Source organism: Stegostoma tigrinum, chromosome 10, assembly GCF_030684315.1.
Source record: "Stegostoma tigrinum isolate sSteTig4 chromosome 10, sSteTig4.hap1, whole genome shotgun sequence".
NCBI classification, from domain to species: domain Eukaryota; kingdom Metazoa; phylum Chordata; class Chondrichthyes; order Orectolobiformes; family Stegostomatidae; genus Stegostoma; species Stegostoma tigrinum.
In genome coordinates this window covers 32,291,680-32,315,651 of record NC_081363.1, presented here as the reverse complement: position 1 = coordinate 32,315,651, position 23,972 = coordinate 32,291,680, and the positions used below count along the sequence as shown (strand labels likewise).

The following is a 23,972-nucleotide window of genomic DNA, read 5'->3' as shown; positions in this document are numbered from 1 at the left end:
GATAGTGATGATGAGCCAACCTATCGTAGCCAAAGGCCTGGTGAGGATCCATTTAGATATATCTATGCATTGCCTAAATTTGACAAGAAGGAGGTGGAAGACTTTTTCATTTCATTTGAGAAAGTCATTAAACAAATAGAGAGGCTGGTGACCATGTGGGTTTTGTTGGCCCAAATGCAGTTGGTGGGTACAGCTGGTGAGGTATTTACATCACGATCAGAGAAGGTATCTGGGGAGTTTGAGGAGGCGAAGAAAACCTTCTTAAATGCATTTGAACTAGTGCCAGAAGCCTATAGACAAAGTTTCAGGAATCCAAGGTGGGACCCTGATCAAATGACAACTCAGTTTGAAAGGATCAAACAAAGTATTTTGATAGGTGGATAAAGGCAGTGAAAATAGAGACACTCTTAAACAAATGACTACTTTGGCCGAGTTCAAAAATTCATTTCCTGAAGTAATAAGAACTCATGTGGAACAGCAGAGTTAAAACTGCAAGATTAGCATTTGAAATATCAGTTGGTTATGAGTTAGTTCATAAATTAAAGTATGGCTTCCTACATCAATTACAATCTCTGAGGGATAGAAATTGGGGAAAAGAAAAATCCTCAAGTGGTATGGGAAAAGATCTCACTGAAGATAATAAAGAACACTTACCATAGGGTTAAAAGAAAACCCATGAAGGGCAAAGAGAAGTAAAAAAGCTCAAGCCACATGAAGTCACAGTGTTGGTGGTTTAGAAAAAGCCCTGGGAACACAGATGTAGGAAAACAGGACAAGTCCAAGAATTTTGTTGAAGTGGCAAAGGAAAGCACAGTGGAGGCTAAAAAGCTGCATTGGTGTACAATCTGGTCAGAGGTTGGTCCAGAAGGAAGTGCCAGATCATCTTAAACCATTTAGTTGCGAAAGGAAGGTTTACTTGTATAGGCCAGGAGGAGTAGGTAAAGAAATTGTAATTTTAAGAGATTGGGGAGAATGTCAATCTTTGTTGAGAGAACAGGAGGTAATGCAATTCAGAAGGACAATTACCAGAAAAAAAGTGGTATAATGTGGAATTCATGGTGAGACGAGAAGTGCTCCATTATGTATAGTGAGATTAGAGTGTCCGGTGAAAAGTGGAGAAGTGAAGGTAGGAGTTTTGGCGAAACTCTCAGCTCCAGGAATACAACTGTCATTGGTAATGATATAGCTAGATCACGGGTGGGAGTGTGGCCTACTGACGTTGAAAAGCCAGTCGAAATCAGGTAACTGAGGCATCACAGCAAGTATATCCTGGGATTGTTCCTGACATTGTAATAGCAAGGTCACAAAGCCACAGGCTGAAGCAGGAGGACAACTCAGAGAATAAAGAGATGGAAGTTAAAGCAGAATTATCAGAGGCCACTTTTGATCAAATTGTTGAGGCAAAACAAGAACAAATGGAGGACAATGTGGATAGTTTTAGTTCAGAGAAATTAACTGAGTCACAATAGAAAGATGTAAAAACTGAAGAAAATGTATCAACAAACGTACAATCTGAGTGTATTCCAGAACGTTACTATCGTAAAAATGATGTCTTGATGAGTAAATGGAGGCAATCATATATTCAGGTGGATGAGACAAGGGCAGAAGTTCATCAAGTTGTATAACCAGTGGGTTTTAGAAGGAGGGTGCTGCAGGTAGCACACGATTTACCAGTAGATGATTTGGGAGTATGAAAAGCTCAAGCAAAAATACAAAAACATTTTTAATGGCCTGGAATGCATGAAGATGTAACTGAGTTTTTCCAGACATTTTAATTGGCAGGCAACCGGAAAACCTCAGGCAGTGATAAAACTACCACCTTTAATACCCATTCCTGAATTTGAGGAACTTTTCACGAGGGCCTTAATTGATTGCATAGGACCCCAACCTAAAATAAAAAGTGGGAATCGATATTTATTCACAATAATGAATGTGTCCTCGAGATTTCCAGAGACCATGCCATTATGCAATATCATAGCTAAAAAGATTAGAGAAGAATTGCTCAAATTTTTCACTAGATACGGACTACTCACAGTGATACAATCAGATCAAGGGTCAAATTTTACATCAAAATTATTCAGGGACGTTACGGATAGCTTAGGAATAAAACAACTCAAATCCACTGTGTACTATCCAGAATTGCAGGGAGCATTAGAACAGTGGCATCAAACTTTAAAGACCGTGTTGAGGGATTATAGTCGAGACTATCCAGATGATTGGGATAAAGGGATTCTGTTTTGTACTTTTTGCAATTAGGGATGCACCAAATGAATCTACCAAATTCAGTCCTCCATTTGAATTAGCTTTTGAGCATGTGGTGAGAGAACCGTTGAAATTAATTCACGACAAATTGGTGAGTCAGAGTTCAGAGACACATATTTGGACTATGTCTCAAATTCTCCCCTCCCCCTACTGCATCTCAAAACCAGCCCAGCTCGTCCCCACCTCCCTAACCTGTTCTTCCTCTTACCTATCCCCTCCTCCCACCTCAAGCCACATCCCAATTTCCTTCCGACTAACTTCATCCCACCCCCTTGACCTGTCCGTCCTCCCTGGACTGACCTACCTCCTCCCTACCTCCCCACCTACACTCACCTCTACTGGCTCCATCCCCACCTCTTTGATCTATCTGTCTCCTGTCCACCTATCTTCTCCTCTATCCATCTTCTACCTGCCTCCCCCTCTCTCCCTATTTATTTCAGAACCCCCTCCCCTCCCCGATTTCTGAAGAAGGGTCGAGGCCTAAAACGTCGGCTTTTGAGCTCCTAGGATGATGCTTGGCCTGCTGTGTTCATCCAGCTCTACACTTTATTTTGGAGTGGGTGAGTTGGCTAGACAGCATGTAAAAATTGTATAGCATATGATGAAACGGGAAGTAGACAAGTAATCAAACATTTGCAATTTTACCAATGGAGATAAAATGTTACTGTTACTCCCAATGATAGGTGAACCTTTAAAAGGAATATTTAGGAGGTCTTTATGAAATCAAAAAGGGAAACAGTGAGGCGAATTATTTGATAATAACACCAGATAGAAAGAAATCTTGCAGTGTGTGCATTGTGAATATGCTCAAGAGGTATTTTGATAGGGGAGGAAAGTAAAAGGAGAATGTGCTACTGGTTACATCACCATGTAAAAATCCAAGTTCAGAGGATACTAAATTGGACATTCCTCAAATTAAATTAGACACTGAGGAAGTTCTCAAAAATTGGGATAAATTATTGAGTTACCTTCCAAAGGAAAATCAAAGTCACCTGAATGAGTTATTACTATTGCATGGGGAGATATGTGGGAGGAAGCTGGGAAGTACTAATCTAATGACCTATAATACAGATATAGGAAATACTGTTCCAATTAAGCAACATCCTTACAGATTTCAACCCTTAAAGTTGGCACAGGTTCAAAAAGAGATTGAACTCATGCTCAAAGACAACATAATCAAAGTCAGTTTCAGTGACTGGTGTTCACTTATAGTAATGGTGCTAACAATTAGGTGTGAACTAATATGTGGACTATCTCAAAGTCAATGCAGTTACAATGATTCATTCATATCCTATTCCACGTTTGGAAGATTGTATTGAGAAGGTGCGACAAGCAACTTATATTTCTAAGTTGGAATTACTCAGAGGATACTGGAGGTATCTTTATCCGAAAGAGCGACGACAATTTCAGCTTTCATAACACTGAACAGACCATACCAATTTCAGGTCATGCCATTTGGTATGAAAAATGTGCCAGCCACTTTTCAAAGACTCATCAATAAAGTCATTTCTGGATTACCCAATTGTGTGATGCACACTGACAACCTGGTGATTTTCAGTCACACGTGGAAGGAACACCTGCAACATTTATTGGAATTGTTCAATTGTCTTTGGGAGGCAGGCTTGGTGATCAACCTGGATAAGGGTGAATTTGCAAAAGTCCAAGTCATGTTCCTGGGCCACGTTATTAGACATGGGCAGATGGCCCCAAGGAATGTGAAAACAAAGGTTATTGGGGAGTTTCCCATATCATTGATGTAGAAAGCAGTACCATGATTCCTGGGATTGAGTGGGTTTGATCAGAAGTTCATACCAAATATTAGCAGTATGGTTGCGCTACTGACTAACTTACTGAAGAAGTGCAGAAAATTTCAGTGGACAGCAGACTTCGAGAAAGCATCACACAGTCTGAAAGCTGTGTTAACCACTGCCCAAGGGTTAGCCACACCTAATTACAACAAAGCCATTCAAGGTCACTATTGATGTGAGTGATGTGGGTGCCAGTGCTATACTTTTACAAGGAAATTACTAAAAAGGTAAGCTTTTTTTAGACCACTTTGCATACTGTTGGGGAGGGAAACGACCTACCAGGGAAAGCCATAGCGGCCAGGTCTCTGATACTGAGCCTGGCTCTGTGGATCAGAAGGGAAGGGGAAAGAGTAAGAGAGCGATACTGATAGGAGATTCAATGGTTAGGGGAACAGACAAGAGATTCTGTGGTAGCGAGCAAGATTCCAGGATGGTATGTTGCCTTCCGCGTGCCAGGGTCAGGGATGTCTCGGATCGAGTTGACAGGATTCTTAAGGGAGAGGGAAAGCAGCCAGAAGCCATGGTATACACATCAGTACCAATGACATAGTTAGGAAACGGGATGAGGATCTGAAAAGTGAATAAAGGAAAATAATATCGGAGCTGAAAGCCTTTTTTTTCTTTATTCTTGGGGAATCTAGAGTAGAGGGAATGGAAATTAGGGCAGCTGCATGTTCCTCTCCTAGGATGTAGGAGATAAGGGTCCCTACTAGTGTAACTTCTGACTTCACCTGCGAGAAGTGCGCCCAACTCCAGCTCCTCACAGACCGCGTAAGGAACTGGAGCTGGAGCTGGAGCTGGATGAACTCCGGATCATCTGGGAAGTCGAGGGGTGATAGAAAGGAGTTATAGGGAGGTTGTCACACTTGAGTTACAGGACAAATGTAGCTGGATGACTGTCAGGAGGGGGAAAAGGGAATAGGCAGACAGTGCAGGGATCACCTGTGGCTGTTCCCCTCAATAATAAGTATACCGCTTTGAAGATTTTTTTTTGTTGGGGGGGTATGACCTACCAGGGGAAACCCATAGCAGCCAAGTGAATGGCACTCAGCCTGGCTCTGTGGCTCAGAAGAGAAGGAGACAGAATAGGAGAGCGATAGTTATAGGAGATTCAATGGTTAGGGGAACAGACAAGAGATTCTGTGGTACCCAACGAGACTCCCAGACGGTATATTGCCTCCTGGGTGCCAGGGTCAGGGATGTCTCAGATAGTCACCAGGATTCTTAACGGGTAGGGACAGCAGCCAGAAATCATGGTATACACATCAGTACCAATGCCATAGTTAGGATATGGGATGAGGACCTGATATGTGAATATAGGGAGTTAATATGGAAGCTAAAGCCGGGACAAGCAGAGTAGTAATCTCAGGATTACTACCAGTGCCACAGTCCATAACCATAATACATAGGAGTGGAAGTAAGGCCATTCGGCCCATTGAGTCCACTCTGCCATTTAATCGTGGCCGATGGACATTTCAACTCCACTTACCCGCACTCTCCCCGTAGCCCTTAATTCCTTGCAAGATCAAGAATTTGACCATAACAGATGTGTCTACTAGATTTCTAGAGGCCATTCCATTATGTAGGCTTGAAGAAGAATTACTCAGGATTCAGATATGTGGATCATTAGGATACCTTCTGGGGAAGGTGAGACTTGTACAGGAAGGACGGGATGCACCTGAGCTGGAGGGGCACCAATATCCTGGGAAGGAGGTTTGCTAAAGCTCTTCAGAGGGGTTTAAATAAGCTTGGCAGGGGGATGGGAATCAAAGTTACAGATCAGAGGATTGGGTAGCCGGTGTACGGGCAGATAGAGCACGCAGAGAATCTGTGAGGAAGGAGAAGCAGATGAGAGGGCAAAGTTGCAGTCAGTGCAACAGGTTGAGGTCTGTCTATTTTAATGCAAGAAGTGTCAGGAATAAGGGTGATGAACTTAGTGCATGGATCAGTATTTGGAACTACGATGTTGTGGCCATTACAGGCACTTGGATAACACAGGGGCAGGAATGGTTGTTGGATGTTCTGGGATATAGATGTTTCAAAAGAGATACAGAGGGAGATAAAAGAGGTGGGGAAGTGGCATTGGTAATCAGGGATAGTATCACAGCTGCAGAAAGGGAGGTCATGGAGGACGGTCTGTCCACTGAGTCAGTATGGGTGGAAGTCAGAAACAGGAAAAGAGCAGTCACTTCATTAGGGGTTTTCTACAGACCCCCCCAATAGCAACAGAGACACTGACAAACAGACTGGGAGGCAGATTATGGAAAAGTGCAGAAGTAATAGGGTTGTTGTCTCGGGTACTTCAACTTCACTAATATAGACTGGAACCTCCTAAGTGCAAATAGTTTGGATGGAGCAACCTGTGTCAAGTGTGTCCAAGAAGGATTTCTGACTCAGTATGTAGGTAGGCAGACTAGAGGGGAGGCCATATTAGATTTGGTGCTTGCCAACAAACCAGGCCAGGTGTCAGATCTCTCGGTAGGAGAGCATTTTGATGATAGTGATCACAACTCCCTAATCTTTACTATAGTCATGGAGAGGGATAGAAGATGGTATGGGAAAGTATTTAATTGGAGGAGGGGGAATTACAATGCTATTAGGCAAGAACTGTGCAGCATAAATTGGGATCAGATGTTCTCAGGGAAATGCACGACAGAAATGTGGAGGTTGTTTAGGGAGCAGTTGCTATAAGTACTGAACAGGTTTGTTCCACTGAGTCAAAGAAGGGATGGTAAGGTGAAGGAACCTTGGATGACAAGACATGTGAAACATCGAGTCAAGAGAAAGAAAGAAGCTTACTTAAGGTGGAAGAAGGATTGGATAGGGCTATAGAGGTCTACAAAATAGCCAGGAAGGAACTGAAGAATGGACTTAAGAGAACTAGAAGTGGGTATGAGAAAATCTTGGTGGGTAGGATCAAGGAAAGCCCCAAGGCGTCCTGTGCTTATGTCAGGAGCAAGAGGATAGCCAGAGTGTGGGTAAGGCTAATCAGTAATAGTGGAGGAAGCTTGTGCATGGAGTCAGAGGACATAGGGGAGGTCCATAATGAATACTTTGCTTCAGTATTCACCAGTGAGAGGGATCTTGACGTTTGTGAGAACAGCATGAAACAGGCAGATATGCTTGAACAGGTTGATATTAAGAAGGAAGATGTGCTAGAAATTCTGAAAAACCTGGATTGATAAGTCTCCTGGGGCAGACAGGATATACCCAAGGTTGCTACGGGAAGCAAAGGAAGAGATTGCTGTCCCTTTGGCGATGAACTTTGCGTCCTCACTGTCCACTGAAGCAGTACCAGATGATTGGAGGGTAGCAAGTGTCATTCCCATGTTCAAGAAAGAGAATAGGGATAATCCTGGGAATTACAGACTGGTCAGTCTTACTTCTGTGGTGGGCAAATTATTGGACAGAATTCTGAGAGATAGTATTTATGATTATTTGGAAAAACACAGTTTGATTAGAAATAGTCAACATGTCTTTGTGAGGGGCAGATCATGCCTCACTGAATTCTTCAGAATGTGACGAAACACATTGATGAAGGCAGAGCAGTAGATGTTGAGTTTATGGATTTTAGCAAGGCATTTGATAAGGTTCCACATTGTAGGCTCATTCAGAAAGCAAGGAGGCACAGGATTGAGAGAAATTTGGTTGTCTGGATGCAAAACTGGTTGTCCAATAGAACAAAGGGTATTCGTAGATGGAAAGTATTCACCTGGAGCTTGGTGACCAGTGGTTTTCTGCAGGGATCTGTTCTGGGACCTCTGCTCTTTGTGAACTTTGTAACGGATAAGGACGTGGAAGGGTGGGTTAGTAAGTTTGCTGACGACACAAAGCTTGGTAGAGTAGTGGACAGCATGGAGGGCCATGGTAGCTTGCAACAGGACATTGGCAGGATGCAGAGCTGGGCAAAGAAGTGGCAGATAGAATTCAACCCAGAAAAGTGTGAAGTGATTCACTTTGAAAGGTTGAATTTGAATGCAGGGCTGATGGCAGGATTCTTGGCAGTGTGGAAGAACAGAGGGATCTTGAGGTCCATGTCCATAGGTCCCTCAAAGTCGTTACCCAAGTTGGTAGGGTTGTAAAGAAGGCGTACGGTGTGTTGGCTTTCATGGGCAGGGGAATTGAGTTTAAGTGCTGCAAGGTTATGCTGCAACTCTATAAAATCCTGGTTAGATCACACTCGGATTATTGCGTTCAGTTCTGGCTGCCTTATTATAGGAAGGATGCGGAAGCTTTAGAGAGGTCGCAGAGGAGATTGACTAGGATGCTGCTTGGACTGGAGGGTACGTCTTATGCGGAAAAGTTAAGGGAGCTAGGACTTTTGTCACTGGAGCGAAGAAGGACAAGAGGTGACTTGATAGAGGTGTACAAGATGATGACAGGCATAGGTACAGTGGATAGTCAGAGGCTTTTTGCGAGGGTGGAAAGGACTATTACGAGGGGGCAAAATTTTAAGGTGACTGGAGGAAGCTTTAAGGGAAATGTCAGAGGTAGTTTCATTGCACAGAAAGTCGTGGGCATGTGGAATGCGCTGCCGGCAGGGGTAGTGGCGTCAGATATATTAGAGACTTTTAAGCGACTCTTGGATAAGCATGTGGAGGATAATAAAATGGAGGGTATGCAGAGTAGTTTGATTTCAGTAGGATAATAGGTTGGCACAACATTGTGGGCTGAAGGGTCTGTGCTATGCTATACTGTTCTATGTTCTATGTTAGGATAGAAAGATTGATCGGGCATTTTTTCTAGGAAACTGAATGCACATGAACAGAAATATTTCATGATTGAGAAGGAAGCCTTGAGCTTGGTGTTGGCGTTACAACATTTCAATATTTACATCGCCAGTAATGTATCTGAGGCAATTGTATATACTGATCATAATGCACTAAAGTTTTTGGAAAAATTTAATAACAAAAATTCCAGACTGTTTCAATCAAACTTATTATTGCAGCCATTCAGTTTGAAAATTAACGGGTGGTGGGAGTAAACAGACTGAAACAGAACGTAGTAGTGAATGTCTGCATGGTTATAATCAATGTAATGTATATGTATTGTAGTTTACTAATGCAGTAAGATTAAAGGTTTTAAAATGAAACCATCGTTGTGTCTTGATTGTTCGTTAAGGGAGGGGATGTTGCCACCTTAAAAAGAGATAACAAAGTGTGGAGCTGGATGAACACAACAGGCCAAGCAGCATCTTAGGAGTACAAAAGCTGATATTTTGGGTCTAGGCCCGAAACGTTAGCTTTTGTGCTCCTAAGATGCTGCTTGGCCTGCTGTGTTCATCCAACTCCACACTTTGTTATCTCGGATTCTCCAGCATCTGCAGTTCCCATTATCTCTGCCACTTTAAAAAGGTTATTTTGTACTGCGTTTTCTTTTGACGAGAGGTTGTAAAGACAGAGGAACAAAATTGGCTACTGAAAATGGCTAAAATAAATAACTTTGGAGACCTTTGGGTTTTTTTTAAAACAGTTGTAACAATGGAAGGGGAGTGGTCAGATTTCATAGACCAGGCTGTCTAGTTTTTTTTTTACCTTGCACAGTCAAAGGCTGTTTCAGATCCTGGAAAGGTTGGAAACTTCAGCAAATGATTCCTAGCTGCTGCTTTCTCTGAAATCTCTCTTTCTGTTGTTTCATCATTGATTGGAGAATTCCATGTAAGAATCTGTTTTTTTTTCCCCAATGGGTGTGTTTATGGAATGTCACTATGTTGGAACAATTGCTTATAACAGGTACTGCATCTACTATTTGGTTAAGTTTTCCAACAGTTAAGTCAAACTAAATCCGTGTATTTTTTGTTTGTATTTTAGCTACAGTGTTTAAACAAGTTGTATTTTGCTTAAAGTCGAGTAGTTTGACTGGTCGCATCACAACTGGAACACGCACTTCACATCTAACTATAAAATAAGAAAATGTTGGGGTCTGGGCAACCTTCTTAGAAGATAAAACGAGGGCAATCAAAGGTGCCCTGGCTCTCACATCTGTACTGGAGCATAGGTCTTTCCTTGGATTGGTCAAGTATTATAGAAAATTCATTTGAAATCTAGTTGGCATGGATGAGCTGGACCAAAGACTCTATTTCCATGCTTTACATTTCTATGACGATGTAACCTGGCCTCTATCCTGGCAACCTTGCATCTGCTATTAACAAAGGGTCAGCCTCGGAAATGGTCTCGTAGCCAAGACATAGACTTCAGGTATGTGAAGGAGAAGCTATCATCATCTAAATTGTCGCAATACAGTGATCCCAAGAGAGATCTGGTGCTGATGTGCGATGCCTCCCTGCATTGGCTGACAGTTGGCCCAGTGGACAGGAATGTCAAATGGCATGTGCTTCCCAGACTTTGGTTGAAGCAGGACACAAATATACCCAGATAGAGAAGAAAGGTTTGGCAGTCAACTTTGGAATGAGAAAATTCCACCAGTACCTTCACAGATATCAATTTGTCATAATAACAGACCACAAACTCCAACTAGGGCTACTCAAAGAGGTCAAGGCCATGCCAACCATAGATTCAAGTTGAATTCAGCAATAGGCTTTCATTCTAAGTGCATACAATTACAAGTTTCAACACCATACGGATGGCCAAGTAGCAAATATGAATGCCCTGAGCTATCTCCCACTGGCAGATTACACCACCGGTGGTGTAGTCAGTGGAAAAGTCTGTTCTGGTTTTAAACTTCCTGGGCACACTTCAATCACTGCTGACAATATCAGATGTGGACGTAACAAAAAATACGGTCTTGGCAAAACTAAAACTGCTAGTGGTGATGGGGGTAACAAAAGGGTCATCACAATCAAAATTGAAACCTTTTGGGTCCTGGCCAGACCAGCTCACCATAGAGCACAGCATTACGGGGAGCAAGAGTGATTGTCCCAAGCAAAGGTTGCCACTAGATACTGGCTGAACTCATACAGGCATTTTCCGAAATGGAGATGTTGGCGTGAAATTACACTTGGTGGCCAAGATTGGATGCAAATAAACCCTCATTAATGAGGCAGTGGACAAAAATTACCACCAGCAGCTCTCCCAAATTTGTGGGATTGACCGGGTAAACCCTGGACTCAGCTACGCATAAACTGTGCTTGCCCTGTCATGGGCTTGATGTTGTTTGTCTTTGTGGACACGTACCCAAAGTGGTTGGACCTTCACAGAGTTCATTTGTTAAACACAGGGACAATGATAAAAAAGTTGTGTGTTTTTTACAATATATGGGTTCCAAGAAGTGTTGGTCGCACACAATAGGCCATCATTTCACTGGCTGTCAGGAGTGTGAGAGGTTCCGTTGACTGTGAGAGTGGTGGTCCAGTGTCAAGTACTAAGCTTGCGTCAGTAAAGGGTGACTTGGTGATGGGATACCAACCTCTGTGGAGTTATTTCACATGGTAGGCAGATGATCATTAGTAACATCTTTTCAACAAGGTGGAATTTTATTCAAAGTTATTTTGAGAAATTTTGCATTTATTCAAGAAGACAAAGGTGGTTGGTAGATAAGGAAGTCTCATTATAAATGTGTAGAAAAAGTAATAAAAACAATTAGCATGATCCAGAAAATTGGATAATAAGAATGACAACAATTACAAATCATCTAATGATATGAAACTTAGTGCAATGCTAGTAAATTTCAAATAATAATTTACCTGAATTTGTCAGACTAGCCAAGTTATTCTCAAGATTTGAACAGCTGACATTAGGTTTTCTGGTAAAGAATATATTTTCACTGGCTTGCATCACCTGACTGGTCCTCTGCTTTGGAGACTTTTGCACATCATTGTATGGTTGGACCTTCAAGGGAAAGAAAATCCAACATTAAAGTTCTTTAAAAATATAATCCAAACGAGACATTTTTTCAGATCAATTACTTAATCAGTCCCCACAAAAATCTGTACAATGTATGTTCCAGTCCCCTGCTGGAGTTGTGTGATAAGTAACAATTGCTCAGTTCATTGATTGACAATGTGTTGGTCCAGAATATGTGACGTTAATGATTGTTTCTGTTTTGAGCACAGTAAATATAAACTGAAGCAGAAATCACAGCAGAAAATGGCTAAATGTGTATGGCATTTCCAGTGGCTGTACAGTTGTGCAGTCATGCAACTTACACAGAACATTGTTCAGAGCAGACTATAAGGAATGGTAAAAGATCAAGTATTGATGATGGTGCAAGTTCTAATTAATCATGTCATACATGTAATAAAGTGAGTCACCTCCCAACTCCCCAAAACCTGTCCACCATCTACAAGACATAAGGTAGATATGTGATAGAAAATTCCCCAATTGCCTGGAAGATTGCAGTTTCAACATCACTCAAGAAGCTTGAAACCATCCAGTAAAATGCAGCCCATTTGATTCGCACCAAACCCACAAACTTCCATTCTCTCCACCACCAATGCTCAGCAGCAGTGTGTACTATCTCCAAGATGTACTGCAGAAATTCAACAGAGATCCTTAGGCAGCACCTTCCAAACCTACGATCACTTCCATCTAGAAGGACAAGGGCAGCAAATACATGGAAACACCACCACCTACAGGTACCCCTCCAAGCCACTCACCACCATGATTAGGTAATATATTGTCGTTCCTTAACTGTCACTGGGTCAAAATCCTGGAATTCCCACCTAAGGGCATTGTGGCTCTACCTACAGTACATGGACTGCATCAGTTCAAGATGGTAGCTCATCACTATTTCTCAAGGGCAACAATAGGGACAGGTAATAACTGCTAGCCCAAGCAGCAATGCCCATGACCCATGGCTGAGTCCGTGCTTTCCATGCAAGATGCTCATAATCATGTGGTAAAGTATACAGCAATTACTTATAGCTGGTGCAGCTAAAATTGTGTTGAATTTGTGGAGTAATTAACTTCATTGAACCGAATCAGTTTCTGGATAACTGTGTGAATTGTGTTTTCATACATTGATAGTAGATGCAGGTACAGATACAGCATTACAAAAAAATTTTGAATTTATTCATCGACTTTCGAACAGAATCTGAACTTGCCTTCAAAATTCCTGTAGACAGTCTGCAGCAGTATCTCCACTGTAACAGCAATCAGTCAATTCTGTGTTAACAGTGACTGTGATTTACAGAAGGTGGGACTTCTGTTAGGCTTGGAAAGAAAAATAGAGTACAACACTTCACTGTTCACAGAGAAGGTCTCCGAAATTGATAATGTGTGGACGCAGGTCTCAATTATGTATATTGTACACAATTGTTCTCAGAAATATTTCAATGTTCAGCAGGTCATTTATAAAAAGAGGACAATTTGAAGCATTTTCCAGTTACAGAGTGTGATACAGTGGCATTTTGACCTCTAAATAAAGTGAGGTGGCTATCAAGATACTTTACAGTGATGTGCTCATGCAAAACTACAATGTTCTTATTTAGCTCCTGTATAGAACACGTGAATAAGTGCAATAATCAAATAAACCACAATTGCCTGAATTTACTTCCAAATCCACAACAGCACATTGCATTTATGCTCTAAACAATGTTGTCATTGAATGGGCATCTCTGGGTGGCACAATGGCTCAGTGGTTAGCTTCCTACCTCACAGCACCAGGCACCCAGGTTTCATTTCGGCCTCGGGTAACTGACTGTGTGGAGTATGTATATTCTACCCGTGTCTGCTGGGTTTCCTCCAACAGTCCAAAAATGTACAAGTTATGTAGACTGACCATGCTAAATTGCCCACAGAGTCCAGGGATGTGCAGGCTACGTGGATTAGCCATGGGGAATACACGGTTACAGGGATCGGGTAGGGGGGCAGGCCTGGGTGGGATGCACTTCAAAGGGTTGGTGCGGACTCAATGAGCCAAATGGCCTACTTCCACACTGTAGGGATTCTATGGTTCTGTGCACATTCTTTTGGAGAAGCTGTTTGACAACAATTGAACAGTCACAGGCTAAAGGATACGGGTTAGGCCATTTAAGGCTGAGACGAGGAGAAATTTCTTCTCCAAGAGTGCTTAGCTGTGGAATTCTCTGCCATAGAAAGCTGTTTTGGTCCAAAAATTGAATATTTAAGAAGGAGATAGCTTTTAGGGCTAAAAAGAGATCAAAGGGTATAGGAGAAAGCAAAAGCAGTGTACACTTGGACGATTGGCCGTGATCACATTGAATGGAGGAGTCGGCTTGAATGGCCAAATGGCCAACTCCTTTTTTTTAATGTTTCTATGAAGCCATGCAATATGTAAAGACCAAGGTTAATAGATTGAAGGCTTGGTATCTATTTGAATGTCTTTATTTCAGTGGCGACATTAAGAATGTTCTGGTTGCTCAAGACAAAAATGTTGAAACCGCAATTTATTCAACTGCTGTGGAAAGCAGTTTACCAGAAGAGGAATCATTGGGGTGGAGTGAATTTGATCAGGCTTCAATCACCAAGAAACCGATTATGAACTTTGAAAATGTGGTGCATCTGATACCAAATTACTTGACTCATAACAAACTGTAAAGAAAGTGAAACCACAAAGCTATGTGAACAATACTCTAGACTCAAATTTGTGGTTGTGGACAAAGACAAGATGAGCTGCATTCCAACATTCAGCATTTTGATGTCCTAAAAGACAACCAATTTCAAGAAACATACATGCTTCTGGACAGTTGTGCAACATTTCAGCCATCAAGGGCTTACTGTAAACGTGACTGTAGCCTAATGAACCTGATTCAATCTGAATTCAGAAATAGATTAGAAATAGATCATTTGGAAAACTTGATGCAAATTCAGTCATACATTTCACCTGGACAACAAAATAACAATGTGGTATACAATCATTGGGCACAAATAAATACTGATGTGAAAAGCTGACAACAAAGGAGTGAAGGAATCGCTTGCATCATCTTTTGATTGCGCATTAGATGAGATACCACTGCTAAACAGGTCCCCAGACTTCTGAACCAAGTAAACAATTTTTGTTATTTTAGCAGGTATCTACAAGTTTAATAGTTAATAAACATACCATGAGAAAACTGCTCAATAAATGATTTGGTTTAAATACAGTACTCAGACCTCTCAAAAGTCTGTACAGGCACCTCAAAAATTAGGGGGAACATTGGTGGTGAGTGCCTTTCTCTTGTCATTGATTGCAAGATACAAGCCATTAAGTTACTTATGAAGTTACTAATATATTACAATATAATACATTGCACTTTCTTTTTTCAAATTGCTGCGTTCTCCTCCACGAGACTGCTTTTGACAAGTCCACATTTCTAATCACTAGATTTTAAACATCCATTGCTAATAACAGAAATGTAGCATAACTCTACCTGTACATTATAACTGATTTTCTTTGCAGTGAGCCAAGAAATGCTACTTCAAACATTGCAATGTCATCTGCTACAAAGTTAAGAAACAATAAAATTGTGGCACTTCAAAGAATGTTTTCAAAAATACAATTCAGAAAACCTCGGCAAGTATGAGCATCCAGAAAAACATTTGATTTTCTAAATCTTTCTTCCAATATTTGATGTTGGCTTTGTTTCAGAATAAAATATACACTTACACCAAATATGTAAAGTGTATTTCCTTTGCAATGATTTTTGTCTCAGTTATAATATTGAGAAATTCTAAAGTACTGAACAAAAGTAATGAATGCTTTTCTTCACAACAGGTTACTATTTGCAATGAGAAGGTACCATTACCCAGCAAGAGGTTGAAAACAGACTTTACAATTCAGACAAAATATTTACAAAATTTCTTTCCTGGCATACTGAGGTGTGGTGGTCATTAGAAAAGTTAGCTGTTCCCTACTTACTTGAGAAGGTTGCACTAAACTGCCTTTTGAATCGCTGCAGTCCACGTAAGAACATAAGTAATAGGAGTATGCCATTTGGCTGCTTGACTTTCAAGTGTTGGTGATCCTATGTTCCTTTTAGAACTCTCTTGGAATTGAAAGTCTCTGTCAAGGGAGCCTTGGTGAGCTCCTAAGGTGTGTATGCAGATGGTACATACTGGTGCCACTCTGTAATCGTGGTGAATCAGGTGCCAATGAAAGTGGGCTTCTTTTTCTTTGATTGCAGTGACCTTCTTGCACATTGCTGGAGGTTTGACTGATCCAGGCAAGTGGAAATTACATCATCACACCAGAGGTCTGTGCCTTGTAGAGGTTGAATACGTTTGAGAGTAGGCTAGTAACGGCACAATACTTATATGGTTGATAAGGTTCAGTTTTGACTCAATGGTAAACACCCCAGGATATTGATCATAGGGAATGCGGAATTAATGCCACTGAACATTAAGGAGCACTGGTTAGGTTTTTTCTTGTTGGAGGTGGCTGTCATCTAGCATTTGTGTCACAAGTTGCACTTGCCAATTATAAGCTGAAGCCTGAGTGTTGACTTTCCTGCTCCTTGGATGCTGTCTGACTGGCTGTGCTTTTCCAGCTCCACATTTATTGTCTTTAGCTTCCAGCATCTGCAGTCCTTACAGTCTCCTGTTGACTATACCTTATTGCACACGGGTACGGACTGCTTCTACATTAAAGAGTTGTGAATGGTACTGAACACTATGGAATCATCAGCACATCTGAACTTATGTTGAAGGAAAGTGCATTAGTAATGCAGTTGAAGATAGGTTCGGGTGTATTCCGTCAATAATTGCAAGCTGCATTAAAATTACAAGACACTTTCAACACATTCCTGTTTTTGCTTCAGATATAGCTTTATACGTCCATGGGGATATAAGGGCAATAATTTATAGCTTTTACAGGATACAAATTATGTGAAAATTAAAATCTCATAGTCAACTTGGTAAGTTTTCAGGGTGAGAGATCTGCACCTTACCCCAATGAGAAACTCCTTGTGCTCTATTTTGCAGAGACATAGCTCACTCTTGCTGCACTTGATTGTGCCTTACAACTTGAGGGTTTCTCAGTTCACCAAATGGACTGATCAGTATGTTCAGGCAAAGTAGTGGGTCTACCTCCTAATCAACACCTCCTGTTGCTCAGATGTGGCAACCCTGGCAAGTTACTGCTCCCCAGTCCTGGGATATTTTACAGTAAAGTGCCATCCTTACTTACCTGTCATGCGCATTCACGTCTGATATTGCGACAGCAGTCTACATTTCATGCCTTGCAGAAGTGAAGAATGCATTTGATAAAGTATACGCTACAAAAGTTCTTGAAACAGTTTACTCCGAGGCTTTGTTCATCATAGCTGGTGCCTTCAATCAGGCAAACCTCAAAAATGTGTCACCAAAATACCATCTACCATCTCACCAGACGACCAAACATCCTTGACTATTGCAATACAACCATTAAAGATGCTACTGTTCCAACCCCCGACCACATTTTGGAAAATCAGATCACAGTGCTGTGCTCCTCCTCCTTACGTACAGAAATTGAACCATGAGGACCCAGTATAGAGAGTGCAGTGTTAGTCTGAACAGCTCCTCCATTTTGCTGGCATTGATGGAGGGCTTCTACGGGACTTCTCAAGAGTCATTGGGCTGGGCCATATTCAAGAACTCAGCAGCCAACCTAAACGAGTATGCAACTACCATCACAGACTTCATTAGTAAGTGTGTAGAAGATTGTGTACTGAAAGTTAATCTGAATATTCCCCAACCAGAAACTATGCGTGAAATGGGAGATAAACTCCCTACTGAAGTCCAGGCAAACCTAACCTCTACAGGAAACCCAGGTACGATCTTAAGAAGGCCATCAGAGATGCCAAGAGGCAATACTAAACTAAGCTCAAAACCCACATGGACATCCATCACTTTCTGCAAGGCTTACAGGCTACAAAGCAAAATCGAACAGAATCAGGGGCATACCTGATGAGCTCAATACTTTCTAAACTAACTTCAAACAGAAGGCCAATAAACGATTCACCCATCCCAACTGTGTCGGAAACACCTGTACCAACAGTCGACTGACCTTCTTGACAGTGAACCCACAGAAAGAGACTGGCACAGGTGCAGTCCCTGGCTGTGCACTCAGATCCTGTGTAGACCAGCTGGCATGAGTATTCACACACATCCTTAGCCTCTCCTAACTACAGTCTGAAGTCCCCAACTGTTTCAAGAAGACACCACCATCCCAGCGACAAAGAAAAATCATGCAGCGTGCCTCAATGACTCCTGCCTGATGGCTCGGACCTCCATAATTATGAAAAAGACAGAAGAAGCTAGGAAAGCTCTGCAGGTTTGACAGCATCTGCCAACAAAGAACAAAGAAAATTACAGCACAGGAACAGGCCCTTTGGCCCTGCAAGCCTACGCCGATCCAGATCGTTTATCTAAACCTGTTGCCTATTTTTGAAGGATCTGTATCCTTCTGCTCCCTGCCTATTCATGTATCTGTCTAGATACATCTCAAATGACGCTATCGTGCCCACCTCTACCACCTCCGCTGACAACACATGTCAGGCACCCACGACCCTCTGCGTGAAGAACTTTCCAGGCATATCTCCCTTAAACTTTTCCCCTCTCACCTTGAAATCGTGACCCAAAGTAATTGAGTCCCTCACTCTGGGACAAAGCTTCTTGCTATCCACCCTGTCTATACCTCTCATGATTTTGTAGACCTTCGTCGGGGCCCCACTCAACCTCTGTCTTTCTAATGTAAATAATCCTAATCTACTCAACCTTTCTTCATAGCCAGTGCCCTCCACACCAGGCAACATCCTGGAGAACCTCTTCTGCAACCTCTCCAAAGCATCCACATTCTTTTGGTAATGTGGCAACCAGAACTGTACGCAGTATTCCAAATGTGGTCAAAGCAAAGTCCTATACAACTGTAACAGGACCTGCCAACTCTTGTACTCAATACCCCGTCCGATAAATGAAAGCATGCCGTATGCCTTCTTGATCACTCTATCCAACTGTGTTGCTACCTTCAGGGTACAATGGGCCTGATCTCTCTGTGCATCAATTTTCTCCAGGGTTTTCCATTTACCATATAGTTCGCTCTTGAATTGGATCTTCCAAAATACATCACCTCGCATTTACCTGGATTAAACTTCATCTGCCATTTCTCCGCCCAACTCTCCAATCTATCTATATTCTGCTGCATTCTGCAACAGGCCACTTCACTAACTGCGACTCCACCAATCTTAGTGTCATCTGCAAACTTGCTAATCAGACCATCTGTGCCTTCCTCCAGATCTTATATGTATATCACAAACAACAGTGGTCCCAACATTGATCAGTGTGGAACACCACTGGTCACAGTTCTCCATTTTGAGAAATTCCCTTCCACTACAACTCTGTTTCCTGTTACCCAGCCAGTTCTCTATCCGTCTATCTAGTAAACCCTGGACCCCATGCGACTTCACTTTCTCCATTGTCCTGCAGTGGGGAACCTTATCAAACACCTTTGTGAAGTACACGTATACGACATCTACAGACCTTTCCTCATCGATCGATTTTGTCACCTCCTCAAAGAATTCTATCAAGTTGGTAAGATATGATCCTCCCTGCACAAAACCATACCACCTTATCACTAATAAGCCCATTTTCTTCCAAGTATAAATAGATCATATCCCTCAGCATCTTCTTCAGCAGCTTCCCCAGCACTAAAGTCATGCTACCGGTCAATAATTACCTGCGAAGAAAAAAATCAGAGTTAACATTTCAGGTCTGGTGGCCCTCCTTCAGAAATGGGAACTAGGCTGTTCCGAGAAAGGGTCATCAGAACCAAAACGTTAACTCTGATTTTTTTTCTTCAAAGATGCTGCCAGATCTGATAAACCTTTCCAGCAACTTCTGTTTTTGTACCTGATTTACAGCAACAGTTCTTTTGGTTTTTATTCCATAATAATGAAGTATTTTGAGAGGTTAGTCACGGTTCATGTCAACTCCAGCCTACCAAATTGATTCTTGGTAATTTGCCTCCCAGTGCAAAAGATATTCAGCAGATGCCATCTCCCTGTCCCTAAACTCATCTCTGGAACATCTGGATAGCAAGAGTACTTACATCAAGCTCCAACTTACTGACTACAATTTAGGCATCAATACCATAATTTCAAACAAACTCATCTCTAATACCAGAGAGCTCCCTGCTCTGTAACTGGGTCCTCGACTTCCTTACCCTTAGACGGCAAATCAGGAAGGTTAGGTGACAGCACCTCCTCTGCCATAATCCTCAACACCGGTGCCCTGCAAAGCTGTGTTCTCAGCCACCTTCTGGGCTTCTTATACACTCAAGACTGTGTGACCAAATTCTGCCCCAACTCCACTTACAAGTTTTCTGATGACACCACCATTGTAGGATATCAAACAGCAATGAGACAAAATACAGGAAAGAGATTGATTACTTACTGGCATAGTGTAAAGATAACAATCTCTCCATCAATGCTAGCAAAACGAAGGAGACGGTCATTGGCTTCAAGAAGTGAAATGGCAGGCATTCTCCCGTCTGCATCAACAGTGCTAAGATGGAGATAGCTGAGAGGGTCAACTTCCCAAGAATGACGATCACCAACAATTTGTCCTGGTCTACCCACATCGATACAACAGTCAAGAAAGCACAACAATGTCTCTACTTCTTCAGGAAGCTAAGGAAATTCAGCATGTCCACAAGGACTCTTATCAATTTTTATAGACGCACCATAGAAAACATTCCAAATGGATGCATCACAGCATGGTTTGGTAACTGCTCTTCACAAGACCACAAGAAACTACAGAGTTATGAACACAGCCCAATTCATCACGCAAACCAGCCTTCCATCAATTTACTCCATCTACACTTCCTGCTGCCTTAGGAAAGCAACCAACATAATAATATAACTCTTTCACCCTCGTTATACTCTCTTCCACCATCTTCCATTGGACATTAGACATTAAATATTAAAGTCTGAATACCCATAGGAATAGACTCAAGAACAGTGTCATCCCTGCTGCAATAAGGCTTTTGAATGGGCTTCTCAAATGTTAGTTCTGATCACACGCTCTCTGCACTTTCTCTATAGCTGTCACAATGTGTTTTGCATAAAAATCGAAAGAACTGCAGATGCTGTAAATCAGGAACGAGAACAAAGTTGCCTGAAAAGCTCAGCAGGACTGGCAGCATCTGTGAAGGGAAAAGCAGAGTTAACGTTTCCAGTCTGAGGAAGGGTCACCGGACCCAAAATGTTAACTCTGTTTCTTCCTTCACAGATGCTGCCAAAGCGCTGCTGAGCTTTGCCAGCAACTTTGTTTTCAACACTGTATTCTGCACTCTGTTCTGTTACCCTGATGCCTTTGTATGGTATGATCTGCCTGCATAGCATGCAAAACAATACTTCTCACTGTATCTTGGTACATTTAACAACAATAAATAAAGTCAACCAATATTTCCTTGAAAAAGTACTGGACTCAAACAAAATAATGCTATGTGCAGTACTTTCAAGTTCACTGTAAAGATAAACAGATGTCTACAGCATGGAAACAGGCCCTTTGGCCCAATGCATCTATGCCAAAAACGTTTCCTAAACTGAGCTAATCCCGTTTGCTTGCATTTGGTCCATATCCCTCTAGCCCTTTCTTGTCCATGTGCCTGTCCAAATGTCTTATAAATCCTCAAATTGTACTCAACTCCACTACTTCTTCTGGCAGTTCTGCACCACATTCTGTCTGAAAAAGTTGCCCCTCAGGTCACTTAAATCTTTCCCCTTTCACCTTAAACTAATGCCCACTAGTTTTGGACTCCCCTACTCTGGGGAAAAGGCTTTGGCTAGTCACCTTATCTATGCTCCTCATGATTTTATAAACCTCCATGAGGTCATCCATGCCTATCCAGCCTCTCCTTATAACTCAGACCTTCCAGTCTCAGTAACATACTTGTAGATCATTATTGTGCCCTTTCCAATTTAATGTCCTTCCTATAGCAGGGCAACTAGCATTGTATGCAATGCTCCACATAAGGCCTTACCAACTTCTTACTCACTCTAAGTTGTCCCCCTCTGAAATTGCCGCACTTTGCTATCCTAGGTCCGTCCAGAACTTTGTTCTCAAACCTGCCTACAAAGGTGGTGATGTTGTAGTCTGATGTACTGATCTTTACATGGCAGAGGCTCAACACCAACTCTCAGACACTTCTTCCTACTGATTCCAGGCCATGACCTCACATCCAAAAATCAAGTCACTGTTGCCCGGATTGTCACCAACCTCATTAAGTCCGAAGATTTTTGTCCCCTGCCTCCAGCCATGTAGTCTTCCAACCCTGGGCAGCCTGCTTCTACATCTTTCACAAAATCCACAAACCAGTCTGCCTTGGTAGCCCTTCGTATCAATCTGCTCTTGCCCCACTGAGCTCATTTCTTCCTACCTTGATTCCACCCTCTCTCCATTTGCCCAGACACTGCCGACCTACATTCATGATTCCTCTGATACCCGCCTCTGTATTGACAATTTCCGGTTCCCTGGCCCTAACTGCGTTTGGTTCACCACGGATGTCCAATCCCTCTATATCTCCATCCCACCACCAGAACAGTCTGTGAGCTCTCAGCCTCTTCCTCAACCAGAGGCCTGAAGGCTCCCCATTCACCACCACTCTGTTTCGCCTGGCTGAACTGGTTCTCTCACTGAACAATTTCTCCTTTAATTCATCTCACTTCTGCCAAATCAAAGTAGTGTCTATGGGCACCTGCATGGGTCCCAGTTACACCTGCCTCCTTATGGGATATGTGGAACAATCCTTGTTTCAGCTGTACACTAGCTCCCTCCCATAACTCTTTTCCTGGTACATCGATGACTGCTTTGGAGCCACTTCATGCTCTGCCAGGACTTTGAAAAATTTGTTCATTTTGGTTCCATTTTCCATTCCTCTATTGGTTAAACATCATCCATTTCTGACACTTCCCTTCCTTTCCTTGACCTCTTATTTTTCATTTCAGGGAATAAAATGTCTACTGCCGTTCACCACAAAGCCAATGACGCCTATAGCTACCTTCACTACAGCTCTTCAATTTCCACATCCAGCAAGGACTCCATCCCATTCTCCCAGTTCGTTCATCTGCAACGCATCTGTTTGGATATACCATATTCCAAAACAGCACCTCTGATGTAGCTCACTTCATCCATAACTGTGGTTTCCCACCCAATGTGGTTGACGGGGCTTTCAAACGCATCCAACCTATCACCCGTGCTTCCGCCCTCAGTCTTCTCATCACTCACTAAAATGTGATTGCGGCCCCCTTGTCCTCACTTTTCATCCCACCAGCCTCCACATACAAAGGATCATTCTCTGCCATTTCAGACAACTCCAGCAGAAGTACACAGATTAAATACACAAACACAATTTCTGAAGGCGTGTCCCGACCCGAAGCATCAACTTTCCAGTTCCTCTGATGCTGCCTGGCCTGCTGTGTTCTGCCAGCTCCATACTGTGTTATCTCTTATTCTCACTCTCCTTGTCTGCATTTTGTGGGGATCATTCCCTCTGGAACACACTAGTCCATTCCACGAGCACCAACACCAACCCCTCCTCCCACAGCTCCTTCCTATGTAACCACAGAAGGTGCAACATCTGCCCCTTAACTCCTCCCTTTTCACGATCCAAGGGCCTAAACAGTCTTTCTGGTGAAGCAGCAATCCACCTGTAGCTTCTCCAATCTTACATATTGCATTAGCTGCACCCAATGTGCACTACTCTACACTGAAGAAACCAAACCCATACTGGGTGACCACTTTGCAGAAGAGCTCTGGTCTACCCATAGCCAGTAATTTCAACAGTGTCCTGCTCGCAAGCCCAATTGTCTGTTCTCGGCATGCTGTAATGCTCCAGTCAATCACAGCATAAACTGGAGGAACAACATCTCATTTTCAGGTGAGGCACTGTATAGCCTTCTGGGCTTAATATTAAGTTCAATACCTTTAAATTATGAACCAAATTCCATTCCTTCCCCTTCTTTCAGCTTTACTTGCGTGGGTTTCCTCCAGTTGCTCCGGTTTCCTCCCACAGTCCAAAGATATGTAT

At 42.4% G+C, this 23,972-nt stretch overlaps 1 protein-coding gene across 6 annotated transcripts in view; it reads right to left on the bottom strand.

The window, feature by feature from the left end:
• The window catches only part of LOC125455588 (TOG array regulator of axonemal microtubules protein 1), a 148,367-nt gene that overhangs the window by 101,097 nt on the left and 23,298 nt on the right, over window positions 1-23,972 (bottom strand). For all 6 annotated transcript variants that reach the window (XM_048537744.2, XM_048537740.2, XM_048537742.2 and 3 more), the window contains exon 2: window positions 11,713-11,857. In XM_048537744.2, coding sequence (XP_048393701.1) covers window positions 11,713-11,857 — 145 coding nt within the window. The remainder of the gene's footprint in view (window positions 1-11,712; window positions 11,858-23,972) is intronic.